Source organism: Aulonocara sp. 'chitande type north' Nkhata Bay, linkage group LG8 (assembly GCF_057382095.1).
Source record: "Aulonocara sp. 'chitande type north' Nkhata Bay isolate Kocher_YH1m ecotype deep benthic linkage group LG8, A_spYH_male_GT1.1, whole genome shotgun sequence".
In the NCBI taxonomy this organism is placed as follows: Eukaryota; Metazoa; Chordata; class Actinopteri; order Cichliformes; family Cichlidae; genus Aulonocara; species Aulonocara sp. 'chitande type north' Nkhata Bay.
In genome coordinates, this window is record NC_141351.1 from 9,727,768 (window position 1) to 9,755,756 (window position 27,989).

General features: G+C 43.8%; 1 protein-coding gene across 3 annotated transcripts in view; it reads right to left on the reverse strand.

The window, feature by feature from the left end:
* ntn2 (netrin 2) overlaps positions 1-27,633 on the reverse strand; it is a 40,798-nt gene extending 13,165 nt beyond the window's left edge. Inside the window, exons 1-3 of one of the 3 annotated variants that reach the window (XM_086303382.1) lie at positions 27,210-27,633; positions 13,616-14,870; positions 1,082-1,270 (exon numbers count right to left, since the gene is read on the reverse strand). In XM_086303382.1, the coding sequence (XP_086159508.1) occupies positions 1,082-1,270; positions 13,616-14,666 (1,240 nt within the window). In that variant the 5' untranslated portion in view covers positions 14,667-14,870; positions 27,210-27,633. Of the gene's footprint in view, positions 1-1,081; positions 1,271-13,615; positions 14,871-24,345; positions 24,418-24,700; positions 25,046-27,209 lie in introns of those variants that run through there. The other 2 variants (XM_086303383.1, XM_086303384.1) reach the window with 2 other exon arrangements.
* Positions 27,634-27,989: the final 356 nt, after the last annotated feature.

The following is a 27,989-nucleotide window of genomic DNA, read 5'->3' on the forward strand; positions in this document are numbered from 1 at the left end:
ATTACACGATGAATGGCTCAACATCTCATTGAAACTACCATGGGCAACTGCGGCCTGATATCATGCCATTTCTAACCTCTCGGTGTTATATTACAGGCTGCAGAAGGAAAACTGACGAGAAGCCAGTGAGAGATTCCCACCGTGAAATTACAGCCAGGAGATCTTCATGGCTATGAGTGTTGGCAGCTTTCACTAGTGCCGTTTTTTATGTTCTGGAAGTGATTTTTTTTAAACCTTCATCTGGATCATACGGCTACAAAACACTCTTATTTATTTGAGTATTTTCTCGAGCATCAAATACAGGAAACAAGTGTTATTTTTGCAATATTTCCAGCATAATATGGGGCTGAAAAATATCACTGCAAATGTGAAATAATGAAATCAATTTTCCATGAGACATGCATTGGTTACATGAAAATATTATGTGGTGTGTGGGCAAGGGGGGAAACATTCGGTGGGGTGGCCAGAAAGACTCCAGGCATAGTATCAAATCATTTCTCTCTGCTATGGTATGGCAAATCAGACATGCTGATTTTTTTTTTTTTTTAATATATACATATATAGTAAGAGTTGCCATGACAACATATGTTTCCACTCATAAAATATTACCACTTCTCCCCTTTCTCAAACACATAGACTGGCTCAATCAGTGTTTGTTTGAACATTTTGTAAACATTTAGCACCGAGTAGCGCCAAAGAAAAAGCTAAACTACATTTAAAGTAATAATCTGGGACATTTTCATATAATCACATATATCTATAAACAAATATTTTCTACTCTATTAATGACTGACATAACGCGAAGCGATCCGTGCTCGTGACTTGTGGTTGGTAATTCTTTCCCAGGAAACCACTTGTGTGTTATATTTCTGACAGCAGATGAAGAGCGAGCTCTGATCATAATCAAGGATAAATGAATGAGTGCTACAGTTCTGCAGTATGCTTGACTGAAGCCTAATAGAAGTATAGAGGAGGAATGAGCTCATGCAGCAAATAGCACAGACTATCTTGAAAGCCACGTTGGAAAATTAGTAATAAAGTTCTTCATAAACACTACTGTTACTTCTTGTTAGATTCTCACCTTTGCAGGCTCGCCTGTGGGTGATTGGTCTGGCCATGTCCCTGTAGAAGCCCTCCTTGCAGTAGTGGCAGTGGCGTCCTGCGGTATTATGGCGGCAATTCATGCACACCCCGCCACTTTTCCTCCCTGACAACTTGTACAACTCCATGTTGAATCGACACCGGCGGGCGTGGAGGTTGCAGTTGCACGCTGCGGAGGGAAAGAGCAAAGCCGTTATGGTATCGGCAAGGGTGAGGAGGATAGATACAAAAGTTTACAATAACTTCTCAGTATTTATCTTAGGGTTCAAACATAAATTTAGCAGGCTGAAATGTTCACATGGAGCACGCTCAGCAGTAAAATATATCCTTACTGGTGGGGTATGTATATCACAAGAGAGCTGGGAAAGATTTTCAAGTAAGGCAGTGTAATAATAATAATAATAATAATAATAATAATAATAATAATAATAATAAGTGGTTTATAATCTATGCTGCATCTGTGGGCTTGGCTGCTATTCCAGAACTCATCAATCAAAAGTGATATTTGCAGAGCTCATTTTCCCCATTTCATAATTAATGAATTCGGCTTCTCTCAGCCCATTAGTTATTAATCACTGGAAAGAGAGACATTAATTTCATGAATCACTGATGAGTAAAGACTTCTTAGATCTATTAAAAGCGAGACCAAATCAGATATAGGAATGGGCTCGAGCTAGCTGTCTTCTAAATGAGGCGAGCAGGATATATGGGACATGTGAGGGGTGGTTATAGCTCTCCCAGTTACCCTTGAAATCCAGCTGGTTCCTTAATGTCTCTTTTGCTCACAAGTCTTTTCCGTTGATTCCTCAGCATAAAACTGCGTTCACCAACTCTGACATTATTGATAAACTCTTTTCATTATCTAAACGTGGGGGTTTTGCATTTGAGAAGTCTAATGAGAAACCCACACTTCTTGCTTGTGTAAGACTTTGATCCAGAACTTCTGCTGGTTAAATCAAAGTCAGACCTGGAACCTGAAGACTTGGCCGTGGCTTCAAAGTCAACTGTCGCTGAGCTTAGCTTTAGCTCAAAGTTATCTGCAGATGCATTTGAAAAGCGGTAAACAACAGCAGAGCTGTTTGAGTGAAAATGTCAACAGTTGTGGCAAAGCAGAAGTATTAGAGGATCACAACAGAAAGTGATATTCATTAACTTTAGTCAAACTGGAGAGGCGTCAAGGAAATAGATTTCACTACACAATAAATGTTTAGAATAAAACAAGAAGGATGTAGCAACAGAGACTAAGTTAAAACACACTGGGTGAGGGTAAGGCGCAGAGGGGTCAGTTACAGAAACATGTGAAATGTATATTTTCTGTCTTACCCACTCACTCCGTGTATACATGATCATATTTGCAGGGCTACAAGTTTGACACCATCCTCATGCCAGATGGATAAACATGAAGCTAGCGAGAACAGCCTCTTACGAGGGCCAAACACCTAGCCTGGCTCTGACCGGCGGCAACTAAATCTGCCAGCCCTCACTAATTAACACATTATATCTTGTTTGTTTGTAGAGCTATTTCTTGCCCAGGTGCAGTCACTTCATGAGGACACGTCACCACTCTGAAGTTGCTAGGCAAAAAGCCGAGCTACTAAGGTACTACGGCTGTGTATGAATTAAAGAGCATAAAAATGGTACATAACACACCTGCAACACCTGTAACCACAACATGGTACCTTTACACCTTTGTGTTGAGTAAGTAAATAAAAGTTTGTAAGAGCTTTTCACAGACAGTATGTACAAATACATTGTACACAGACACAAAACAGTAAAATAAATAAGAAAATTAAGTAATTAAGTGCCATAATGGGCAATGAAAACAGGTAGTTTATAATCATCATCATCATCATCATCATCACCACTACTACTGAATAAAATTTTGTCCAACGTCACTTTTATGTTCTATGTATTAAACCCCCGCTTTTATAAGTTTTTAGTGTTTATATAAAGACCAATTAATAATTAATCATCTTTTAAATGACTCTGTCACTCCTTTAAAACAACAATGCTGTTCCAAAGATTTGGGAAATATCAGTTTTTTTTATTTTCAATTATATAAATCTTTTCAGTAATTAAGTTTACTACTGACAAAATAAGAAACCAGTTGTAGAACACAGAACTTTTAAACTTATTTTGTTACAAGTTCGTAGAAAATGAGATCTCAGTACCCATTTCATTACAAATATGTAAAGGTGGACTATAAGTGATTTAGAAAAATAGAGATTTACTCAAACTGTGTTCAGAAACTACCTTAAAAACGACTTATAAGGGCCTTCCATAACGTCATGTCACAACTACACAGTCCTCATCTTCAACAAAGCCCCCCCCCACTCCATGACCCTTTACTTCTTTATTTTTTGGTTTGAGCCTGTAGCTCTGTAAAGCTCTTAGCTACTACAATCAAACTAATGTTTAGTGTTGGATGAATGCAGTACACTTTACCCACTCTTGCCTGATCGGAAAACACTGTTAGCATGTTGCACAGCTAATCTGGCAACTATTTGCACGACCTGAGTATATACGCCTACTCACCAGCGTTGTGTTAGAATACAAAAGGCCAGCAAAAAATGCCTTTAATACTGAGCCTGCTACAAGTGGGTATTTTCATGTCTCTTCATGTCCTGTAGTGCGGGCTAAACTCAGTTAGCCCGATTGTACATAAGTGGAAAATAAATAGCCATAATGCAAGTGATTTCAGAAATGGTAACTCTATTATGTGAAAATTTAGTGCAGCATTTCATTCTGTAAGACTCTTTCCTTGCTCTGGGTCCAGTTCTGGTTCAGACGTGTGGCTGAATTCTGGAGTTTTGTTACAAGACAGTGGGTAAGTCTATACTTACAGGATCTGGGCTTATGGCGGGTAACCAAAGTTCTTTTGCTTTACTTTTCCTGTTCTGAGATATCTATTGCAATGGCAGGAGAAGGCACAGCGCTGTTCCAGATAAGCTGCCACTGCCAAGGCCCCTATTTTATTTAAGGGAAACTTTATAAAACACAGCAAAGACCGTGTTTGTACAACCACTGCAGGATGAGAAATCCGTTTTGTATTTTAAGCTGACACTTGACATGCACATTCTTGAGAGATATGAGACTTAGATGAACTTATAATGATAATGGTATAATGTGTGACCTTTAAGACATATTTCCCAATAATTTACAGATGATTTTCATTTCTCTGCTCCAGCCAAGGTCAGTTCTCCAGTACTATTAAGTTCAATGATCTGAGCCTTTTGCAATCACTTAAAGGACAACTTCACTGGAGGAGAATCCCTCAAGCGCAAATGTTAAGCAATAAGTACCCCACATATGGTGAGCAATACATATCGCTGTCCACACTCAAAGGAAAGCCTGGCACCTGGTTGGGAAAGAGGCCAAGTCTCCCCCCGACTCACCCTCTTGCGGGCCCTGGAAGAAAAAGGGGAGCACATTCCCAGACTGTTTCCCAATTCCATCTGGTTATTATGTTGCCCAATTTGTATGGAATCCTCGAGCTAATGAAAATACTGTTTTATGTATAAATTCATATCAAGGCAGCGCTGTTTGTGTAGAGACCCTGCTGGATTTATTTGCTGTGCTTTCATACTCTGGAGAGTCCAAGATCAGAATTAATTCTCAACCCTGGAGAATTATCCAAAATGGAATATGAAGGCAGTGTTAGGGGAGCGGGGCAATTTAATCCTGAACAAAGTTTGAAAAATGAGTTCAAAGCCTTTTAACCCTTAGTCTGCTCTTAGATGGCGAGATGGTTGGTCCCAGGTTTGAGTGGGAAAAACAATATACATCGACTGGTGAGAGACTCCCTGCATGTGTGTGTATGTGCATGTGAAGATCTAAACAGCCTGTCCAACTTCTTCTAAGGGAAATGTGACAAAGAACACACACGTCACACTGAGTGGCTGGGGCTGCAGGGGTGGAAAGCGGGTGGGGGCATGGAGGTAGGGGTCTGTGATTGTGATCAAGCATCTCAGACACACACACAGCTGTGAGCACTTGTGACCATTAACACCTTGTAGCAGAACATGAAAGCGATGGATCGCGTTTTCTGCCCAGCTGAAGTACCAGCGGACCTCTTATGGCATCCTCTAGATTTACAGCTGTGCAATAAGATCGGCCAACAAAGACCGGACTGAGCTTGGACACGCTTAAGTGTGGAGAATGTAAAAGAAAGCTCCAGAATTTAACCTTTAAATGATTTAGCACGTGTAGCTGCAAAGGATTTAACGACATCCAGACATTTTGTCACAGGAAGAAAGAATTGGAAAAAGTTTAGTATCTGACAGTAAAAGAACGACGCAAATGGGGATGGATGCAGAAAAAAAAAAGTGCAGGAGAAAAATGAACAAATCCCAGAAAATCAGCACTAAAAAAAAATTAAAAGCAAGTAGGTGTTTCTATGCTACCTGCATGTGTTTTTTTTCCTGCACTTCACACCCTGCGTGCTGTTAACTCAGAGCTACAGCTGCCCCAAAGATCCTGGAATGTTTATGGGTTTGTTTTGAAGTGCCTACGCGCACACACACACACACACACACACACACACACACACACACACCACCTCCCACCAAAATGCCACCCCCTACCATCACCACCACTGCACACCCTCTCAACCAAATTAGGCTCAGCGGGGATAACTGAACTCTGTTGAAGACCATTTTTCAATTCATTAACACATCAAAGCTTCCGTAGTAGTGCTGTGCATAAAGACTCATTTTTATCTAAAGGAGGAAGGGGGGGGGGGGGGGGGTAGTCATTTCAGTATGGGGGAGGACTTCTGTGGGTGGCAGCAAAGTCAGCAAAGAGTCTGTGATTGCCCCCCAAAGTGAACGATTTTCCTCCGTGGGTCAGTGTCCAATTCGAGGATGCGTAAAGCTGGTTTCTCGTGTTGTCGTGGAAATCAAATAACAAACACAGGCTACAGGCTTGGCAAACGGAGGGATGCGGAGACCAAAATAAAGGGAGGGAGGGAGGAGGAGAACCCTTTGGAAAATTTTAGAGCAATGAATTGTTTCACCACACTGTCATCAAACCGAACGGTGCCAAGTGCAAAACTTTCATCTGCGGTTCTTGTTTCGACCCGGTACCTTCCCCCTACACAGTTCGTCATCTTAGGTGATCTGTGTTTTTCAAAACAAGAGGAAATATTTCGAGATCGAGAGGAAAAAAAATTAAACACACACCACACCACTTAATATCGGTTATTGTGTTAAGATGCCTCTACGAGGAAATGTGCTCCGAAGAGGTTCGCGTGTTGACTCGTCAAGTACGAATGCCAAATTGGCCATTAAAGACTCTGCTCAACAACAACAACAACAAAAAATGCGAGCGTGTTTGTGAGTGCATCAACCCTCTTGCATCCACTCCATATCTCCGGGATAAATCTAACCTCGATTTTCCGTCAGGCCGAACAAAAGCCAAGCCGAACGTATACAGTGAGCACAGCCAATTGATTTTGGATGCCTGTGCGAAACACAAATCCCATGGCTAAAATTGGTCCTTGAAAATTGGAGTGCGCTCACACCAACCACCTTTCCCCTCTTGGCCCATGCCACAGTCCAGACTTGCTTGCAGCAGCCCCCCTTGGGTGCTCTCTTCGCCTGGCCAAACAGGCTCTGCTATATGGGCTGCTGCCATCATGTGTGTGTATGTGTGTATGCCAATGCGCGTGTGTTTGGGCCGAGTTCCACCTGGCTGCTCCAGCCACCTGCTCAGGGCACCAAGGGGAACACCCGGTTAATTAGCTCCTTATTATAGCCAAGCCAGTGTACAGTGTGGACACACACACACACACACACACACACACACACACACACACACACACACACACACCAGTGATAAGTGCCTCAAGAGGTAATAACTGCCCACAAAATAATATGGACTGAGGGTAAAAAAAAAATAAAATAAAAGTCATAAGCAGATGTAAGCTCTGCTGGATCTGTAGACTCTAATGAGCTGTGGACATCAAGCTGAGACAATGACTTAAAGAGTCAGAGCTGAGGACTAACAGGAAATCCGGCTGGGTGCATTACACACTCAGTACAGTATGCAAGAGCTTCTTGTTCCCCCCCACCCCATACACACAGACATCTTTCAATTTCAGATATGATACCACTTCTCAGACTTCCCCTCCCTCTGATGGGTTCTGTGGTTAGCCTCACGCCGCTGGCTTAAGAGCAAGCTCTCAGGAGCCCTTTTGAACTTAAGAGTCCCCTTAATACCTCTGCTACCCCTCCTCTCTTTTTACTTTCATAAGACCCCATCTCAAATGCTGGTCGCTCGTCTCTCCTTTGCTCGTTTCCTGCCTTGGCCCTCGCTCTCGTCCACCTTTTTCCCTGCATCTCCACTTTCTCTCTCTGGATGGCATCAGGCAGGGAGAGATTTTAACAAGATTAGTCTGGAGGGTTGCCAGGTTGGGGGCCTGGTGTCAGTGAGATTTGAGTCCTTAGCTCTGTTTCCCCTCACTGGTCCACTTCACATCCCTACATCGTTATCTCTGTCCTGCCACTGCCTTTGCTTTCCGTCTCTTACTTGCTCTTTTTTTCCTTGTCACAGTCAATAAGATGCAATCAGGAGAAGCAGCAGAGGATGTTGTGCAATCAAATCATCATGGAGAATCAGTAAGAACCAATGTAAAGTGCAGCAGTTTTTACTTTTTGCCTTGACTCTTGGCACACACATGCATGATGTAGCCTCTGGGCATTGCACGAGATGCCCTGTTTGGGTTAGAAATAGAAATAGAAAGTGACAGATGGAACATACTGTGAAAATTCACCACCTTGGCCAGAGATGACAGCAGAAATGGTGGAGAACCGTGGCTCAAACCCCAATAATAGCTGAACATTTGAAGCGGCTTTGGAGTCGTAAAGGTGATGTTTAAATCAGCAGTGAGAAGCAGAGGTAGCCTGACTTACAGATCCGGTCTGTAAGATGTATTCATGGGCTGAACTTCCTCAGTGGAGATGGATGCAGTCTTCTTTTGACTTCACTTCAAATGCAGTACACAAAATGCAAACGATGCCAGCGACTGATTGCTTAGATCAGTCTATTTCCCCACCGTCTGAGTCAGGTATAGACATGAATGAAAACCTGTTAAAAGGGAGCGCATACTAAAACATACTTTCTTTTAATACCCTCTGAAACTTGTTGCCACCAGCAATACCGGCTGGCAGCCAAAATACTACTTCTTTCTTCTTCTTTTTCCAGGCAAGAGAACACAAACACTTGCAACAACATATGAAGAGGAAAAACATTACGAAATGACGAATTCAGCGATAGAAGGAGGAGGCTGATATCAGTGAGGCGAAATAGATGAAATACAAAACAGCAGGCGTGAGTTTGTCCAGGCAGAAGAGGGAACACTGAAGTGTGTGCTACAACGAGGACAGAGAGCAAAGACAACGCTGGAGGTGAAGGGCACCTCAGGAGGTGATTGCTACCATCTGTGGGTGAGAGTTGATGTGGGCCTGGGAAAGCAGGGTGGGCACACACACTGCAGCTCCACCAGTTTGCTTTGGCACCGGGATGAAATGCTACATCACACTTCCAGATTACATGTGGCTTTCACACATGCACAGACGCGAGGAGATTCGTACGCACACTAACGCGCACTCCCTTGGCCTCGGGCAGCTGCGGAGCATCCAGCATTCTAACCCGGCTGACATTAAGCGCTGTTATTTGACACTTTGCTGTCCTGAACGTTTATTTAACCGCGCTTCATTCTTGCCAGGAAGCCTTTATGGGTGGCTTTGCCGAATGAGAACTGCATCAGTCCCTTGCGGGTTGGCCACGAACCAAAGCTGCAATACTGACAGAGGGAATAAAAGCAAAGAGCAAAGCTTACAGTCAAAGTGACCAAATCCTGCTGTCCTAAAGGACCTGCTTCAAATTCTTAAAGCGCGCGCACCCCACCAAAACAGAATTCAGAGGCCTAATGTTATGTTTGTTGGCCTCGCCATGCCATAACTCTCGTGTCTCACGCTAACTATCCCAGAGGCATGATTTTAAAAACAACATTCTGCGGCTGTGTAATTATTTGAAAGCACAGGAGGTTTCTTTAAAAAAAAAAAAAAAAAAAATCACTTTCTTTTGCTCGCCCCCTCAACAAGCACACATACAAACAAAAGTAACTGAAGCATCGTTTCCCCCTTTGCCTCCATGGCAAAGGCAGCGGAGGTCACTTAGTGAAATTAGGAAAATGGAACAAACGTACATCCTTAGCCATCTATATTTAGCATCTTACTAAGATTCATTTCATAATGGCCTCTACAGTCAGATTAAAATAATAATAATTAAAAAAAAAAAAAAAAGTTCAGCTGACCATGTTGTACCAGTTTAAGGTACCAAGTGCTCTGGTGATGTTAGCTTTTCATTTCAAAATAAAAGCACACAAACGTTGCTCATCTGTGAAATCAGTCGCTGATGCATCTTCACGCATACTGTGCCATGCTTTCATGTGTGGGATGTTTAAGGATGAGGTCATTTCTAACAAGTAAGTTTCTAAAAAGTGTCTTGATGAATCTGCTCCATGACTGGAACGCGGGCCTGACCTCTGCTTGGCCTTGGCGGAGGTGAAGGCGGAGGAGGACGAGGAGGAGGGGTGCTGTGAAAGGATGGAGGCCTATTTTGAAATTCTAATAAGGATTGAATAACCATCTGCCCCTTGTCAGTGAGAGAAATGAAAAGGTGGAAAAAGAGATATAAAAAAAAAAGAGGAAAAAAAAGCGGCGAATTTGCGCTTCTGTGGTCTTTCAGAGTTTCCAGCTCTGAAAGCTTCATCAGAGTAATGGTTCTGAGCATGTGTTGCTGGCCGGCCTCTTGCTTTGACACCACTGCTGGATCACACTGCTTTCCCTAAGAAACCTATCTGTCAATGTCCCCCTAATTCCAGCTAATAGTTTCCAAAAAACATAAGCTGAGCCCACAAAAAGCCACAAGCCCCCTGAAAAGCTTGAGAGGGTTTGTGACAAGACTCGCAAAAATCTGTCCGTTCTGCTTCTCCTTCCTCTTCCGCTGTAAAAGTCACATTTTAATAAGACCACTGATTCATTAGTGAAGCAGACATGATCTAATAGCATCTACGTATTATATAACAGCTAATAACTTTTTTCAGAGGTAATAACTAATTTGTGGGATTTCCTTCAGGTGATGACATGGCCTGAGGTATAACGAGAGTCTACAGTGAAAAGGTCTTTGACTGATTGGTTGTTTAATTTCAAAATTAAACCCTCTTGTGCAGAAAAAAAGAAGAATACCATATCATTCATTCCCTCCGTGGACCCAGTGTCTCAAATTTCCTACTCAAAACATTCAACACCATGCCCAAAGACGTCAGCAGAGCAGAAACACTCGGCTTTCGCTGCTAACCGCAGCTCACCTGCATTTCTGGCAAATCAGACGAAACAGCAGTTCAATCAGTCTTTAAATGACTTCCCTGTTTAATGCATACCAGCGCGCCTGGCTCAACACTGGAAGCAGATCTGGCTCGGTGGGCCACTGGGGGATGGATGGTGTCTGGCCCCGAGCTCGCAGCGTCCCAGCAGTGCTCTGGACTTCCTGCAGGTTGAGTACAAATGAGGGAGAGGAAGGGCTGGAGAATAGAGCAGCTTGTTGTTGCAGCCAAACAGGGCCGAGACGGCTGTGGACACAGCCAAGAACAGAGAGCTACGAGACCATAAATTATCATCTACTCAGGATGTCACATTGTCGTTGACTCCACAAGAGGGCTCTTCATCTTACGGTGCGACATTGGCAGATTCAATTTATGGCATGATCTAGTGTCTCATATTTTTAAGTTAACATAAAGTATTTACATTACGAGACCGGCCACGCCAGCAGAAAAGCCCACACTCCATCACAACCACTAACCAAATAGCTCTTATCCATCTGTTTCCTTATTCTCTCCTGTGGCTCGGACGCCGAGCAGATAAATCACAGATTTTTCCATCATGTCTCCCTCAATACAAACAGACACAATCCTTTACGAGGCTGCCCTCTCCGACTACTACAGCAGGGATTTGTAAACCAATGTCTCGAGGCAGGATTCATAGAGAGGGAGGCGGCAGATGGGCGTGTGTGCGCATGGCTTGTGTCTGGAGACGCTATGCGAGTTTGCCAAGAGCACAGACAGAAATCCTGGTGCGGGGCATGTCGAACATTTAGCAAAACCCAAGTTCTGTTGGAGGCGATGTTCACGTTGTGCATGTTAAGATTTAAGTCAAGACCGATAAGACCAAAACCTTTCACAACATTTAAAAGGAACTTGAAAGGGTAAAAAAAAAATTAAAAAAAATTAAAAAAATCAGCCAAGAGGCACATAATTTCTCAAGAGCCGACTCGGCTTCAGTGGCAGGGTGCAAAACAGCTTTTGATGTGGCTCCAAATCTGCCCACTCTGAATTCCTCATTACCCACAAACCACCTCCCAATCAGCTTAACTCCGTCACCCCTGCACGGAGGATCGTGACCTTTCAGACTCTCCCTCCAAACCCAAACAACCCCAGGACCTCTTATGACACCTAAGGGACTCCTCCACTATGTAACTTACCACTCTTACCCCCCCCAATCAGTTTGTGTAACGTCTCAAAAAGAAAAGCAAGCAGAGAAATCGACAAGGCACGGCAGCATTTTCTTTTCTTAAGGGGCTTTATTTATACACTGAGAAGCCTCTTTAAAAGGCCCTCCTGCTACTTTAAGAATATTTTGGAAGTGGTTCCAGTGGAATAGGCTGTAAAAAAAGCAAAAAAAAAGAAGCTTGTGGAACGTGAAATTAGGGACAACTGGGACTGGTTTGTTGGCAAATCAGGATGTGTGATCAGGTATAGCGTGCGACTAGCAAAGACCTTTAACTGCCCTGTATCAACACCGGGATTAGGTCATCGTAGTTGGCCCGTGGAGCCGGGCTATTTAGGCCAGAACTTCTGGGTAAAAGTGACATATCAATCCCACAGAGATGAGATCTACGGAAAGCGGGCGTAACACTTCACAAACGGCTACGGGACATTTGAAAGAGGGCGTGCGCAAAAGTACGAGGGCGAAATCACTCAGGGATTGACAGGATATTGTTACAGAAAGGGGTTAGGTGTATGTGTGCCTGCATCTGTGAGCCGAGAAAGCGAGGGCGTCGAGGAGGAAAAGCCAAAAGTAAGGTTGAAATCTCCCGTGTCAGTTCTAAGTCCAGTCTAAGGCTAGAACGGCCTCGCTTCTCTGGCTCTGTCACTCTCTGCCCCCTTTAAACAGATTTGGCTCTGTTCAATGCTAAATATGAACTCAGGCCAGCTCACAGGGCAATTACAACATGTTAGAAAAATATACTGAGTTTTTCAATGTTCTGCTCCTGTTTCTCCCCCCTCCTTCTCTGGCTGTAATTTTATTTCATAAAGGTTAAAGCAGGGACAGTGGTTTCTAATATGGTTTTATTTTGCTACGCTAACACATTTTTATGACAAGCAAAATTGACCTGAATTGAGTTCAACGTAAGTCTATTCACACCAACAGAAGAACGCTGTAAAAAAAAAAAAAAAAAAAAAAAAAAAAAAAAATTATATATATATTTGTGTGTAACCACCAAAGAAACAGCCACACATTAGAGGATGAATCCTGATAAAAACGCTAATGTGACATGTAAGCAAGACCTTTGTACAGCCATAAAATTGGTGTCATAGAAAGGCCTGATCCTATACAAAGGTAATCTACTTACATTACAAAAATTGCCACAGAAATTGCCATGATTTTTCTTGGCATGCTTTCAGAGCATGTCTGGATGACTTTTACTGAGTGTGTCGTGAGGTGACGGCAAACGCTGCCAAATAACATTCTTGGAAGTCTTAGCCGTAGCCGTGTGCCAATGAGTCGAGCTGTTGTCATCCACTGTTTAGACTTGCTTGTGCAAAACAATTTTTTCCTTTTTTAAATAGACAAGTTCAGGATGTAGTTGAGTGCAGTAGCCCTGTTTTTCTCTACTGGAACAGTAAATGCAAGAGGCTGATGAGAAATGAAAGGAACGTATGGGCTTGTGTTTTGAGAGACATTGCCAAAGTTGTCAGCGCACAACTCTTCACCTGTATAAACAACATAATGTTCTGGCAACATCATTAATTACTCTTATGACAGTCAAACACAGGTCTTCCAACTCATATTTATCCTTTTCTACAGCTCGCTCTTTCTCTGTGTTGCTTCTGTATAAAATCATTTTTGGTGCCCTCTCAGTTCAGCTCACGTCCTGAAAATAACTGTGCCGTGAAAAGACGCAACAAAATAGACAAACATTGAAATTTTCAGGCATTTCCTAATTTTCATCTGCTCAGCTAAGACATGCAATCAGAACTTTAGATGCAGCCACTGTTGCACTGATTTTTGCGCCACAGTGTTGTTCAAATTCAGACTTTTTTATGATTGTCTGCAACCTGAAGTAATGATCCCATGCAATATCCAGATTATATCCACGAGATATCTAGAGCAGAAAAACTAAAACATTGTTAAAAGCACATAACGGATGACAGATAAGAAGAGAGACTTACGCAGACATTCATTGGCCTCGCGAGCATTGGCCCTCTGCCAAGGTCGGTCATAGTGAAAGGGCTTGCAGCGGTCACATTCAGGTCCCTCCGTGTTGTGTTTGCAGTCACACACCAGTTTACCTTCCTTGTCTTTCAGACAGCGTGAGGCATGGCCGTTGCACTTACACCTCCCGCCCACCTGGAAGTCTCCCACTGCATAGAAATAAGTTGGGAGTGTTGATGTCACTGCCATGGGGTCATCATCCCTCCCTCCAGTGTTGCCTCCGGCCCCTAGTACCAACTCCCGGGGCATCTGCGGCCGGCTAAAGACCACACGGATATCAGTGACGGTGACCCAGTCCTGAAGAACTGGGCTGTTGTCAAAATCTTTACCAGAAGGCCGTCCATCCAGAGTGCTGAAAGCTATAAGCCCTCCAGACAGCGGGTAAAGGTCAGTGTGACCATCTGTGCAAAGAGCTTCCTGCTCATTCTGCTTGGTGATGGTTGCTTTGTTGGGTCGGTTGTACATGCGGCGGCACTGCGAGGAGTAGAACTGGTAGGGCATCCAGCTTTTGCCATAGTCCATGCTTTTGTATATGGCCAGGGACTCGGGTCGTGGTGAACAAAACTGCAGGCTGACGTAGGTAATCTCAAATTTTTTACCCAGCGAAAGGGTGAGAGTCACATTGTACGGAGAGGTGTTCAGATTCTCCGACTGCCAGCAGGTGAGGTTGTGGGCCGAGTTGAGGTCGGTGAGGTAGGAAGCCGGGTGGGCACGGCGAGGGTCGGCTGCGTCACAGATTTGGCACGTGCGTACAGAAGGCCGCTCGTCGCCCCGCTCCACCACGCTACAGGAACGGGAGGGAGGTCGGCCACACACGCTGGAAACCATCACCTCCTTGCCGAAGGCAGCATTGATAAACTCAGGGATACACCGGCGTGCTGCACCGGTGTCATCATAGCAGGGGTCTGGAGGAGTCTGCTGTCCTGTGAAGGGATTAGCGGCACTGTGGGTGAAGGTTGAGCATGCCAGGAGGCACAGGCCCAGCAGGTACCTCCAAGGTTCCCTCATCCTGCTCAAGGGGCCTGTGTTTGGATGTCTATGTGCAAGGATGAGGGTATGTGTGTTTGCCCAAGTGTGTAAACTGAGTGTCTGCGTCGTTGCACTGATGTGTCAGTGTGTGACTCCCCCCCCGTGAGTGTGTAATTTGTGAGTCAGTGGAAGAAGAGTGTCTGAGCTCAGTGACCCTTCGCTTCAGGCTGACCAGAGCCTTTCCTGTAAGAGAGAGAAATAAACACAAGGGTCAATGTCATCGACATATTTTACCATAACAGGATAGAAAATGGAAAGTGGCATTGATGTACTGCATAAAAAACAAGCAAACAAAAAACCCAATGTTGTGTATCTTTAAAACCAAATTATACTTCCCCTTATAAAGGAAATTAAATAAAATCTTTTACATTGTACGGCCACAAGTGAATGTTTTCATTGACTGAAAGCCTGTCAAAGGATCAGACAGATGAGGGGCCCGAGAGAGAGAATGTGACCATTTAAAGAGAGACATAAGTGACTGCAAGTAGCTGCATCCTGAATTTCAATGCCGGCCTCTCATTCACTACTCGAGTCCTACGCTATTCAGGTCAAAACTGGCCAAGCCTTCTGGTCATGCTTGAGCAGCATGGCAGAAGTCACCCCATAATCCCTGGTGGTGCGGCAGAGCAGTGAACCGTGTGTGACCCTGGTCAAAGCACTGCTGCAAGCGCTGGTCCTAGAAGGGGAAAAAAAAAGAAAAAGACGGGGGGTGGATTCTACATACGAAGGCCAGGCTGTAGTTACTTGCTAATTTTTGAGGAATTTTACAGGAAATCAACCGTTGCAACGCTATTGTGACACAGTGCTGACCGCAAAGAAGGCAGCATTGTGTTTATTCGCTGAACCAGAAAATTCACCAAAAGTGATGGGTATTTGAGAAATGAACTCCACTTTAAAAGAACTTAGAAAGGCCTCAGTGTCTCACAGACTAAATCTATGGGTCAAGACAGGTACCTGGCTGGCTTCTTTCATAAGCTGAGTGCTTGACGAGAGGCCTCTTGGTCCCCGAGAAAGATCGAGGGGCACAAGGAGAAAAAGCCCCAGAGCAAAGAAAGCAGACAATAGAAAGAGATGTATATGGCCTGAGGTTTCTTCTTCCTTAATCCCCTTTTTACTTCCCTGGATGTCAAGTCTAGAAGAGCCTCATTTTAAAAGTGACAGCGGAGGGGTTGGGAAGGTACCTCAACCGTTTGAATTCAATTACAATGCATCACACCCACCTCCTTCTACCCCCACACTCTTTCTTATACTACAGAATCGTTCTTCATCTTTGTAGAACAAAAAGCTTCATCTGTGGCCAATCAAAAAAAAAAAAAAAAAAGTCAATTTTTGTGGATTTTGTCCATAGAAATCCTCAAAAAAAACAAAAACAAAAAATAACACCCACGTGTCCTAATAAATAGGATGCCTCTTCTGTGCTTAAACACCATTCAGCTGATTGTCAAGCATAAATTCAGATGCTTAGAAAAATTAATGTGATGAATATCGATATCAATCTCTGTCACGCATTACAGAGTGTAACCTGTGTGGTGTTAATTTTAGCAACATTAAGCAGGTAATTTTTTTAGGTTTAGGTTTTTTTATTTTCAGTATGTGTGTGTTATGGATACATGCAGGAGAACATTGGATACAGTTTTCACTCTTAAAGAAAAGAAGAAAAGTATGCTGTTAATAATTTTAAAGTAACAGGTACATTTGGAGTATTTGAAAGGAAAGGAGATAAAATATCATACAGGTGTTTTTCTATTTAAACATACAATGTCATAAGGGAAATGCAGTATCTACACAGTATTGTAAAAGGGTTGTGGGCTGTATTATAGAGTATCCGAATGCCCCTATCTTAATGTGAAATTACATAGTTTGAGGTGCAATCGTACTCTGTTGTCCTTCTGTACCTACTGTATGTATGCATCACAACTTCAAATAAAAAGTTCAGAAAAATTACAGAGAACTTTTGGGACATGACAGCATAAGTTGTAGGATTTAGTATAAAGTGATATAGTGGGAAGTTCCCTATATGTGAGTATAGGGAAATACAACCTAACACATCTGAGATGTGAAGCAGACATTCAGAAATAATCTTCTTGGCAAGTTAAAGACCTCAGCATAAGAATAAAAACAACACATTTCCTCTTACACTATGCACAGTGGATTGAGAGGATGGGTCTGCTCATTAATGACTGGACTAAGAGGTCTTGGCAGGATAGATAAGGACACAGATAGGTTGCATGTGTCTGCGGTCAGGGAGGTTAAAGTGGTTACACAGACGGGAGTTCATCAACCAAACGTACTCCATCAAAAGACCGGTCATGGTAAGGCTGGTGGGCTTGACACTCAGTGGGGAGGGCGCAGAGAGGCGGCCGATAGAATTAGCAACTCATTAGCATCCAGGCCGGGCTTCCATCAGAGGCATGCTCATCTGGGAAAATAAACTGTGGGGAGTCTCTGAAGGAGAGAGGAAATAGGAGTGGAAACAAAATAGGAAAAAGGTCTAGAAAATATCACAGGATTGAAGATTTTATGGGCATGTTTAGAAAGAGTTGGTGGGTGGACAGCAGACCAAAGAAAAATAGATGGCATAATCATATATAAGAGTTTTGGTAGGCAAGAAAGGAAAGGGACACGGGAAGGAGAGAAACAGTGAGGGGCACGACAGTGATAAAGCAGAAATGACTGGAGGGAGGGCAAGCAAGGACAGAGATGAATGGGAGCAGTAGGAGAAAGAGGGAAAGTGACAGAGATGGAGGGAGGGAGTTGAGGGAAGGACATAAAAATTGAGAGAGGGTGCAATGGAGGGGAGACAGATTAAGGTAGAGGACTGCACGGGTCTGTGTCTGGACTTTGGATGACTAAATATGGTGCGGCCCATGTGCCTGCCGGGACTCTTGCAGGGTCTGGTGCTGTCAGGCGCGTCTGACAGACGAGCATGTAGGTTAAACAGAGACGGTACAGTGACACGGCTGTTTAATTCCACTCAGTCCGCCCTCCGAAACAGTTGCCAGCATGCACGAGAGACTTATCTCACTTCCACTAAAATCAGCCTTTTGGTATTTTTAATCTCTGCTATGACATCAGCACTGAGGTGTAGCAGGTTGACCTTTTAAATACTAAGAATCTGTTTCAGCAAAAAGTTATCTGCCTATAGCTTTGGCCGTGTGTTTAACAAGCTACGACTTCCCCTCAGTGGGAAAGATTTAGCCTCTCATTAAATGTGGTTCAAGTAGCAACAGCTGCAGTCCAGTGTCTCCGTCTTTCTGATTAAGACGACGAATCCCACACAGAAATGTTGGGTTAGCGAGGAGAGGCTGCAGCTTTTAAAGAGAAACAAAAAGACTTGCAGATTTGCTTACATTGTTCTAGTAAAGAGATATTCTTATTGTTGTGGGAGAAAATAAAATCATGCATGCAATATTTTTACATTATGATTCCTGCCAAGAGTTAAATGAGATGATTAAAACCACTCTCGTTCAAGTGAGTGTAGCAGTTATCCTGGCTCTGTTTAAGTGTTGGAAAATCTGGCTGCCACGTTGCCCAAGCTCACTAATTAATTACATTTGAGTGTAAAGATGTTACATTTAACCTGAGGGTAATGCATCGCTTCCCATGTTGATCTCCTATAATAGCTACGCTTTTGCATTTCACGTTAAAGTTGGCCTGCTTACAAACCTACTGGCATCATTTAAGTGAGAAAAAAAGAAGTAATTTTAAAATGATTAGCTGGTCGAAGTGCGGTGATAAATACAAACTGCACATTAGGCAAATTGTCACAACAACATTCCTCTGTGGCATAACGGCAATGAAAATCCTGAATGTGCAAACATGCTTTGATCCCAAATCCTGGGCTGTGGCAGTGTTAAATTATTTGCTTATTAGTAATATAGACTCCTTTGGAAATGAGAGAATGAAAATAATATGGGGCTTTTAGAGTGAAAGCCCTCACTCTCCCCCTGCATAGCATGTTTTTAAAGATTACTCAGGCCATTTGGCAGTCGGAACAGATCCAGCGGTTTAAAAATCAAACCAGTGAGCCCAATTAAGGAAGGCTGATGATGAGGGGCAATGGGAAAGGAAATTAGATTAAAGAGATGTGGGCGACGAATAGAGGGAGCAGAAATCCAGGAAGACAGACGAGAGAGAAAGGGAGGAAGAGAAGAACAGGAAGATGACAGGGTGGTCTGGTGGTTTCAGCGGAGACATTCCTGGGAACGTTTTTTCAGCTTCTCGCTGTCACCGGGAGATCATCCCATGTTGAGTTGTCTCTCTTTCAAGCGTGGGCGCCTCTGTCAGAGTTCACAGATTAGGAAAACAGAAGTGGCTGAGAGGCTTTATTTGGCTTGGGTGAAGAGGAGGGCGCCAGGGGAGGTGAGGATAGGAGAGGGACCAGCTGAGCCACTTTGTATCCCAACTGGGAGCCGTTCCTGCTGTTCTGGAGCGACGGTGTGCTGGCTGCACTCAAAGTGGGACTGAATGGAGGCCTTCTGCGACAACCGTCTCAGATGACAGCAAGCTGGGGTCCAAATTGGTACCCTGCTAACCCTCCAGCCTGCTGTATAGTAATCCCTAATGGGGTTATTACCGGCTGCCTGGAATCATGATGGGATTTTTAATAGGCTAACAACAGGGCTACCTCCATTCTCATTATCAGCATGGAAAGATACACTGTATGAATATTACACCGCTGAACAGGAAAGCAACAGGAATCCCCTACATCTACTCCATCCCCTCAATCTTATCCATTTATCAACTACTAGTGTTCTATTTCAGATATCAGGAAGTAGTCACGTTTCACAAGGTTTATTTTAGCTTTTGTGCCACACCTATAAATTATTAATTGATGGCATTTATGAGAGAATAACATAAATTTATATATTTGAGAAAATGGAACCGGCCATAAATGACAGTTCTGATTAATCATGAATCACATCCCTGTCCACTTTGCACCCACACACACACACACACACACACACACACACACACACACACACACACACCTGAAAGATAAACAAACTTGTCCAGACCAATCAACATGACTGACAGGTTTCAGGTAACAGGGGTCAGATATTATCAGCCTGAATCCCACTTAATGATGTCCATCTCCACGGTCATGAAGATCCTACCATTGGTGTGTGTGTGTGTAAGTACGTGAGGGTGAAGGAAAGTCTGAGTACCTCACTAGCATTCATTAGGCACTGAAGAGGCAGGGGGAGGGCTGAGGAAAGAGGGGTGTAACCTCTCACAGCTGAGGGCGTCATTAGCACGGGGATCACTAACAAATTTTTAAAGCCTGCTTATGTCTCCTCAGAGGGTGTGTGTGTGTGTGTGTATATATAATGTGACAAATCCTCCAATTCCAACCTTCAAAACTACTCACCATCACCTTACTGCTATATCAAACTCCTGTAGCTAAAGCAAAGTCCATGAGATAGTACTGGCTGTTTCTGGGATAACACAAAGCCGTTTCAAAGTGTCTGTGTGGCTTGAGACGCAGCAGGCAGATCCACAGAAGATCATAAAACATCCAAGTGAAAAAAAAAAATTCTCTACCTTTCTATCTGACAGAAAGAGACACCACAGGGAGAAACCCTGAACGCCCAGCAGAGGAATGCAGCAGCTTCTCTGGCCCAGCCCACACCGCCGGCCCCGAGTCTGACAGCAGTTCTTTAAATCAACAGAACCTGATCCAGAACCAAACAGGAGGAGAGACGACAGACAGAGAAGTTAAGACGGCTCTCACAGACTCTGGACGGGAAGCTGTACTGAGCTGCTGATCCTTGTATTTAGTGCAAAAAGTCACGAAAACTGCTGATAGGACACCTTGTTGTATATTTTTGTCTGTTAAAAAGAGGGTTTAGTGAGGTGAGCCTGCTCTCGGTGAGAAAACGAGAAGCGTAAGGGAGTGGAGAGGACATGAGCAGACAGAAAGTTTTAGGCATTACTCATGAATTTACACGGGATTAAAGAGGGTTAAACTGTGAGAACAGAAACAGGCAAAAATACACATCAAATGAATACACAAGACCTTTGGTTTTAGTTGTTTTTCCAACTTAGAGCCTCCACACATCCGACTCATGTGTTTTCTGCTTCACTTTTAAATGTGACTGCACTCATAAAAAGCGAGAAGAAAACACAGTAAGTAGGGTGAAGACGAGTATGAGCTCTACAGTTAAAAAAATATAATAAAATATGATGCATTTAAATAATTTCTTTTTTAGTTTTGACCTTTTTTTTAAAAACATTTAGTCAGTGACACAAACCAAACATCTGTGGTAAAATAACTGATTTTAAGACTAAATCCTACAGAAAGCTCAACCTTAAATCACACTGCAAAATAAAGTATGTGAGTTAGCAGTTACAAACTGAATCTATTTGAGTCACAGCCAAATGGATCATGGATCATTCTGAACATAAGTATGTTGCGTTACAGGATGTGGAACTATTTTCTTGAAAAAAAAAAAAAAAATCTCCATGAAGCTCCCACGAGGAAAAACTTTTCTTCTGGATTTTTAGCTGACAGGGTAAAAGTTTGGAGTACAAGGACCGGCGTCCAAAAATTTATAGCCACCTATGTCACGCTGTGATCTGTTTTCAAATACAAGAAATATTTCCCCTACATGTGCTGTCAAGATGAGCTTGAGAGAGAGAGAGAGCGAAAAAGATGGATGATATCCTCGGACCACGATGGCGGGCAGACTAACAAATTCCTTTAACACTGGATGAAAGCTATCAAGTAGCAGGATTACAGCGATAATACAGACATGTGAGAAATGCTGAACTTCCCAAAGTGTGGTGTTTTCAGGAAGCGGTTGGACTGGAGGGCTGCCCTACGGAACATTTCCCATGGACATAAGCACAACCCAGACCGCAGCTTGAGAGGCAGGTGAGCCGTTTCTGGGTATGAGAGGAAGTAACTCGTTCAGAGGCATGGAAGGATTTAAGGAGAAGAGAGGTGAACGCTCCTTTAAAACCCTTTGAAGGTTGGCTGCGGTAGGCAGAGCCGCGGTTTTCCCAAAAGCCCCCCTAACAGGAAAAACGGTCTCTTTTCCTCTTTTTTTTTTTTTTTTTTCCCCATTGCATAAGAGCAACCTCTACCCCACCACAGCCAAAAGCACGGACCTACTTTGAACTCCAAAGGGGGTGCAAATCGTTTTATTAAGTCCTTGAAATACTCCGAAGGTTGCGTTCATTAAACACACTCCTTGACAAACAAGTTGTATTTACAAGACACTTTATCGGATGCCAAAGCTTGTGACTCAGACAAGCCTGCTTCACCTCTTCCTGTTCTTTCCTCTCCATCTTTATTCATTCTCCCTTGAGGGCGATGTTACTACACCCCAGGGGGATTTCTGTAGGGGAGTTGCCCACAGGTCAGAGGTCATAGTGTAAAGGCACTAACACTTTTCCATCACTATGGATGTGTCTGTGTGTATCCAAGTCAGATAAGTATACTGATAGGAAATAAGTGGGGCCAGATATACGCATGTGGACCACACACACACACACACACACACACACACACACACACACTGCATCTGGATGAAATCTGCAGCTAGCAAACGCAGGCCTAGCGTTTGCTGGTGCAGGAAGTGGTGGGATAAAATGTGAATCTCTGCCTCTGGGTCCTCTTCCCACAGCGAGAGCCATCTTGGGTATCACGCTGATGAATGATGGGTATTTTAACAGAGAAGGTAAGCAAGTACAAACACCTAATTTGTCACTCAGAGAGATATCACACAGGCAATTCAGTCAGCAGTCAAGATAGTATTTCAACTTCATTCTCACCTCTGAAGTGGAGACAGATGCTGCCTGAGTGAGTGCATGTAATGTGGGTACTCTGTCACACCACATTCAGCTCATGGGCTGCATATAAATGCAAGGTTGGAAACAGAATATATCAATTCTTCATGGATTGAAATCAAACTCTAATTCTTGGATCTTGTGTTTTATCCCTGTAGCTACCAGAATCTGATATGGTAGCTCCTGACAAACAGCTGCATCGTGAGTTCAATGATAGCCTCTCCCACAGGCTCGTGGTTGAGCAGACCTTATTAATTAATCAGCCTGCACAGTTTATTCGAATGCTCGACTCAAGGGGGATGAAGTTACACACAGTAAAAACAGAGCAGTGTATGCGACTAGGAGAAACAGATATAGCATTACTTTCCCGCTCTCGTCAAACTGCTGAAGCCACAGAAGGAAAAATATAGTGGAAGTGTTGACTTTACTCGCTCAGGTGGACGGAGCCAAGATCCAGAGGAATCCTGCTCTTCAAGGCAGAAGAAAACAGTCTGCTTATGTTACTGCAGCTTTAACCATCCCCATCCAGCCGCACTTTAAGGAGTTAATAAAAATCTGCACTATGTTGCTCTGGATTAGCCTCCACATCATGTGCCTTCAGCTGCTCCTGGCTCTACCTCCCTCGCTCTGTCACTGATGGAAGCAGGGTGTGATGCAATTAAATAATGATGATTAATTTGCAAAAACAGGGAAGCAGTGGCTGCACTCCAGATGAACAGCCCTTTGCTTCAGATGCATTAAACTCCCCCTGCTTTCCTCTGGCTTCGACTTGACATTTCACATTCTTTCTGACCTTGGCGAGCGGCAAGGTTTCAGAGGCCCTCATCGTGCACCGATTCCAGGCGTTTGCGGCGAGAGTGAGAAGTAGGTCAAGTGGCTGACACTGTTTCAGAGCGCAATAGGGGGATACTTTAAGTCTATTGAAGCAGTTAAGATAAGCCATCGGTATGGGATTCTCGCTTTCGCTTCCAGGCTTGTACCTGCTTGAGAGCAGAGAAGTGGATGAGCTCGGGGAGGGTGAACCTCATCAGTATTGTAAAGGCTATTGTTTCCCCATCACACCCTGACAGGAAGTGGACTTAAGTGCAAAAATGTATTATCATCATTTGCTATTTAGAGTTTAGAGCACAGGTATCAAATTAATTTTACATCACGGACCACATACACGTTACTTTGATCTTATGTGGGCCGTACCAGTGAAACTCCCCTTTCTGTCAGTGTGCAGAAGCTTAACTACACATTTAAACCCAGAGAGATTTTAATATAAAAAAAAGAAAGTCAAATTTCAACAGCATTTCTAAATGATAAAGAAATGCTGCTGCAGTAAATGTATGAAATCTGTCAGCACAACTCTTTGGGCTTAAATTCTGTGTAGCAGTAATGTTTAAAATGATAGAAATCTATTATTTATTTACTTTGGGGTAGTATGAATGGTAATGGGGAAGGTCTGGATCAGTTAAAAAAAAAAAAAAAAAAAAAAAAAAAAAAAAAAGGCTTCAAAACTTGTAAAAGGACGGTCAAAAGTCATATATTCATGTCCTCCTACACATTTTCCATCAAGTGGGCCGGATTGGAGTCTTGGGCGGCCGATTCTTGCCCCTGGGACTTATGTTTGCCAACCCTGATTTAGACAGATTTTCCTGACCTTTAATAATAAAGACAAGTTATTTCTCCAAACGAGCTACTGTGTCTTAATTTAAACATTTTTAATGCATAAATGTCCCTTTTTTTTAAAAACCACAAGTTGCACGTGGTGGCGTCGAACGGAAAAGGGGGTAATATTAGAAGCGGCCAATGCACCGATTACGCGCCAGTGCCCGAACCTGGAAGCTGTTGCATGCAAGCTGGCTTTCATATAGCTCACCTCTTGCACCTCGGCACGGGCTGACATTGTTGTTTTTCCTTTGCGGCGACACGTGGGCCAGGTGTAAACCGTGGAGGCTGACACCTGTTCGTGATGTCCGCCGCTCTGATCCAGCGCGTCCCGGTGATTCAGCAACCCGAAACTTACACGACCTCAGTCTGTAATGCGGTAATAACAGTCATTGCCTGCGTTTAAAACAAATAGCAGGTTTGGACAGCCCGTCACAGCGAGCGCCGTGAGTCACTTACTAGGAAAATAAGCGGTGCGTAAAATTGAGATCTGCTCTCCGCAGAGACGCGCACACGCCGGGTGTGTGGAACAAACAGGCACGGTGAGCCGCAAATTATAAACTTACCCCAGTGTCACAAGACGGTAGAGCCGCTGACTTAGTACTTTTAAAAGACGTCCTACAAGCGAGAGATCCACCTTAGCATCAAGCTTCGTGCTCCGTCAAAAACCGTCCTCTCCAAACGAGGGGAAAAAAGTGAGGCGTACTTTCTCACGTTCGTCTCCTTTTAAAAAATAGTTAAGCACAAGTGAGAAGATAGCGGCGGGAGGAGAGATGAACCACCGAACTCATCCCCGTCCGAAGCTCAGAGCGACTGAAGAGCGTCCAGTACATCCATATGTAAAGAGAGCCCGGGTTAGGCTACTCCCCGTTAAAATCAAACCCAGATTTCCCCCAAAACCAAGAGAGAAAGAGCGCACCCGAGAGAGAGAGTGAGGGTGAGAGAGAGTGAGGGTGTGTGTGTGAGAGAGAGAGATCTGCATATCCAATAGCGCACAGTATTTGGATAACTTAAGTTTCATTTTTCCTGTAATTTGAAGAGGCGCCCAATTAATAAAAGAAATAAATATGCGCGAAGAAAAACACTACTTATATCATTTGATTTCATTCCACGGTCTCACTTTTACAACAAATACATCTCCGCCACTTTACGGACCGGCAGTTACTCTGCTGCCTGCTCTGAACGCTACGTGCCGGGCTGTGTTCACAGGCAGCCATATGGAGGTCGTAATGAGCGCACAACGCTGAACCTGTTGAAACAGAGTCAGGGGTTAGCGGGGGCCAAACAAACAAGAGGCAGATGCAGAATGTTGTGACTTATTAATCCCAATAATAGTCCAGCACACGCGGGATTTATTTGCGTCGAGGCACCGACTTTCCCCCCCTTTATTAATAATAGTAACATGGAATCAAACACACCAGGACTGCCTGTTGTGCGCTTGTGTAAAAAGAGGCTCGTTCTGGCAGAGAAAATGTGGACCTGCGCCCTCGGCTATGACAGCATCGCATTAACTCATTAACTGCCTTCATGTGACTTTAAAGAGCATGCGGTCTGTCGTGATGAGTGCTGGCAATTTTATACAGCCCGTCTGGGGAGCGCGTGCCCAAAGGCGCACTGGGGGAGCAAATGGATTTTCGGGGATTTGAGAATTAAAGCAGGTATCGCAGACGTAGGTAACGGCAATTAGAGCCGCTGACGTTTATCACAAAACGGCCAAATAAAATAGGCCGTGTCGGGACTTTTGGGCAGAGTTCATTTAATGTAAGCACAGAGGATAACTTGTCACACGTGTAAAACCAGCCCGGCAGAACCGCGAGGACGGGCCGCAGTTCACTTCATAATTCCAAGTAATTTATAGGCGACAGCTCGCGTGTTGCTCTACGTGTTATTGCAGGTGCAGCCTGCCTACCGGTGGGTAGGCCGGTCATTAGTATCGCGGTCGATCAAATCCCGAGAACCTCCTGGCCCGCTGTAAGCTGATCAACATTCCTCCTGTAGGCGATTTACTGTACCATCCTCTGGGGGGAACAGCATGGCCCAGCTTGGCCTGGCCCGGGCCCGGAACCGCCCTGCCTTCATCCAGTAATTCATCTCAAACAAAGACCGTTCAAACACGAATTCAAAGCCGCGGATAATTAAAATTAATAGGCATTAACCCCCAACCCCGTGCGCGTGCGCTACGCCCACGGAGCACACCTGCAGCCAATACTAATTAACAGTATCAGTGAACACAATGAGACACGGAGAGGGGGGGAAAGGAAATTACTCAAATCAGTTAATGGATTTAAACACAAAGGGGACAACGGCTCAGAAAGTGGGCTAAAATTAATGAAGTCTGATGAAAGTAAGTGACGAGCAAGGGCAAGCATACAGGGGAGCCGTGCAGTGGAGACAGAATATTGGGATTTTTCGATTTGCTTCCAGAAAACTTAAAACAAAGGTTTATCTGACTCCTTTTGTTCAGCGATTAATACTTTATTTATATAAGAGCAATTTAGTTCTTAATCTCAGGTGGTTTGTCTCCACTCTTTCCAAATAACTCCAAGAGTTAAGCTTCTAAATGGGATCTTGTAGTAAATCTTAATATTTCGGATGCATTTCTATCCCAGTCTTATTAAAATCTCTCAGATTTGCAGATTGAACATCGATACAGGCGCTTCAAATATTCTCCAGTGTTTTGAATTAAAATACTTGAGTTTAGTGCTAAACGTTTGAGAAAGTAGGGCAGCAAATGGAGAGAAGCTGACACAAACACAGCAGGCCTTCATCAATTGATCCAACAAACTGTCCGAAACACAAAATACTCAAACTCTTTGGTTTGTTAAAAGGAGGAAAAAAAACAAGTAGGGGCATTTTGCTGCCAGCGTTTCTGTTTACACGGGGGCAGTGCAGTCCACGTTCACGCGTTTTATTTGAGAGAGGGGACAATTTTGACGCATTCCTGTGAAATAAAGGAGCTCCACCATCCAGCCAGTAATCTAGGTAGATTATCTCTGCAGTTACAAGTGGGAGAGGCTGGACTGCGTTAAAGACAGAATGAAAGAAAGCAAGACTAACAACAGGCAACACACTCACTTGCTGTCAGATGGGATTCAAGCGGGGAGCTCTCCTCGGTCCTTTAGTTGTTGCACTTGGATCAGTCTGCTGATTGTGTCTGCAAAACAACCCCGTCTGTCTGTTCCAAGCCCGGGGGCTCTCGGCACTAGGTTCCCTGTGGCGGACACCCTGGAGAAAATGTCAGCCTCCGACTGTTTCCTCGCTTCATTTTTTGGCACCCCTGCTGTCGGGCGCAAGGAGAGATGCTTACCTTATCCAGAGGGGAAACCCCCAATTGGCTTTCAGTGGAGACGGGCCTCCCTCTTGTGGCGAATACCGTGTAATACTCAGTCAGACTAATAACCTGTGCCTTAAAAAAAAAAAAAAAAAAAAAAAATCTGCCCCAAAGTACATAAATGCAACTCACACTTAGGTGGCGCTATAGTACTGAACATTTTCCTTATCACGGGGTTCTAGTGGCGGCTCTGCATTGCCTCAGAGCAAGATAACGTGAAAATGATACCCAGTCATGTCACTAATTAAGCTGGTGAGTTGAGTGGATTTCCACCAGGTGCACCTTTGTTGACGTTTTATCAGCCTCAGATTTTCTGAGACAAAAAAAGATTCGTGGTTGTTTGTATGGCAGTAAGCAAGAGAGCATTTCCACGATATAACTGGATCAGCTGGCGTGGCCACCGTGGAGACATGTATGCCTTAGCATGAAAACAAGTGTTACTGTTAAGATTAGGGCTGTTTCGTTCAGTTACCCAAGTAAGCAGCGTTATATATGAACTAACACAGTACCGATCATCATTATTA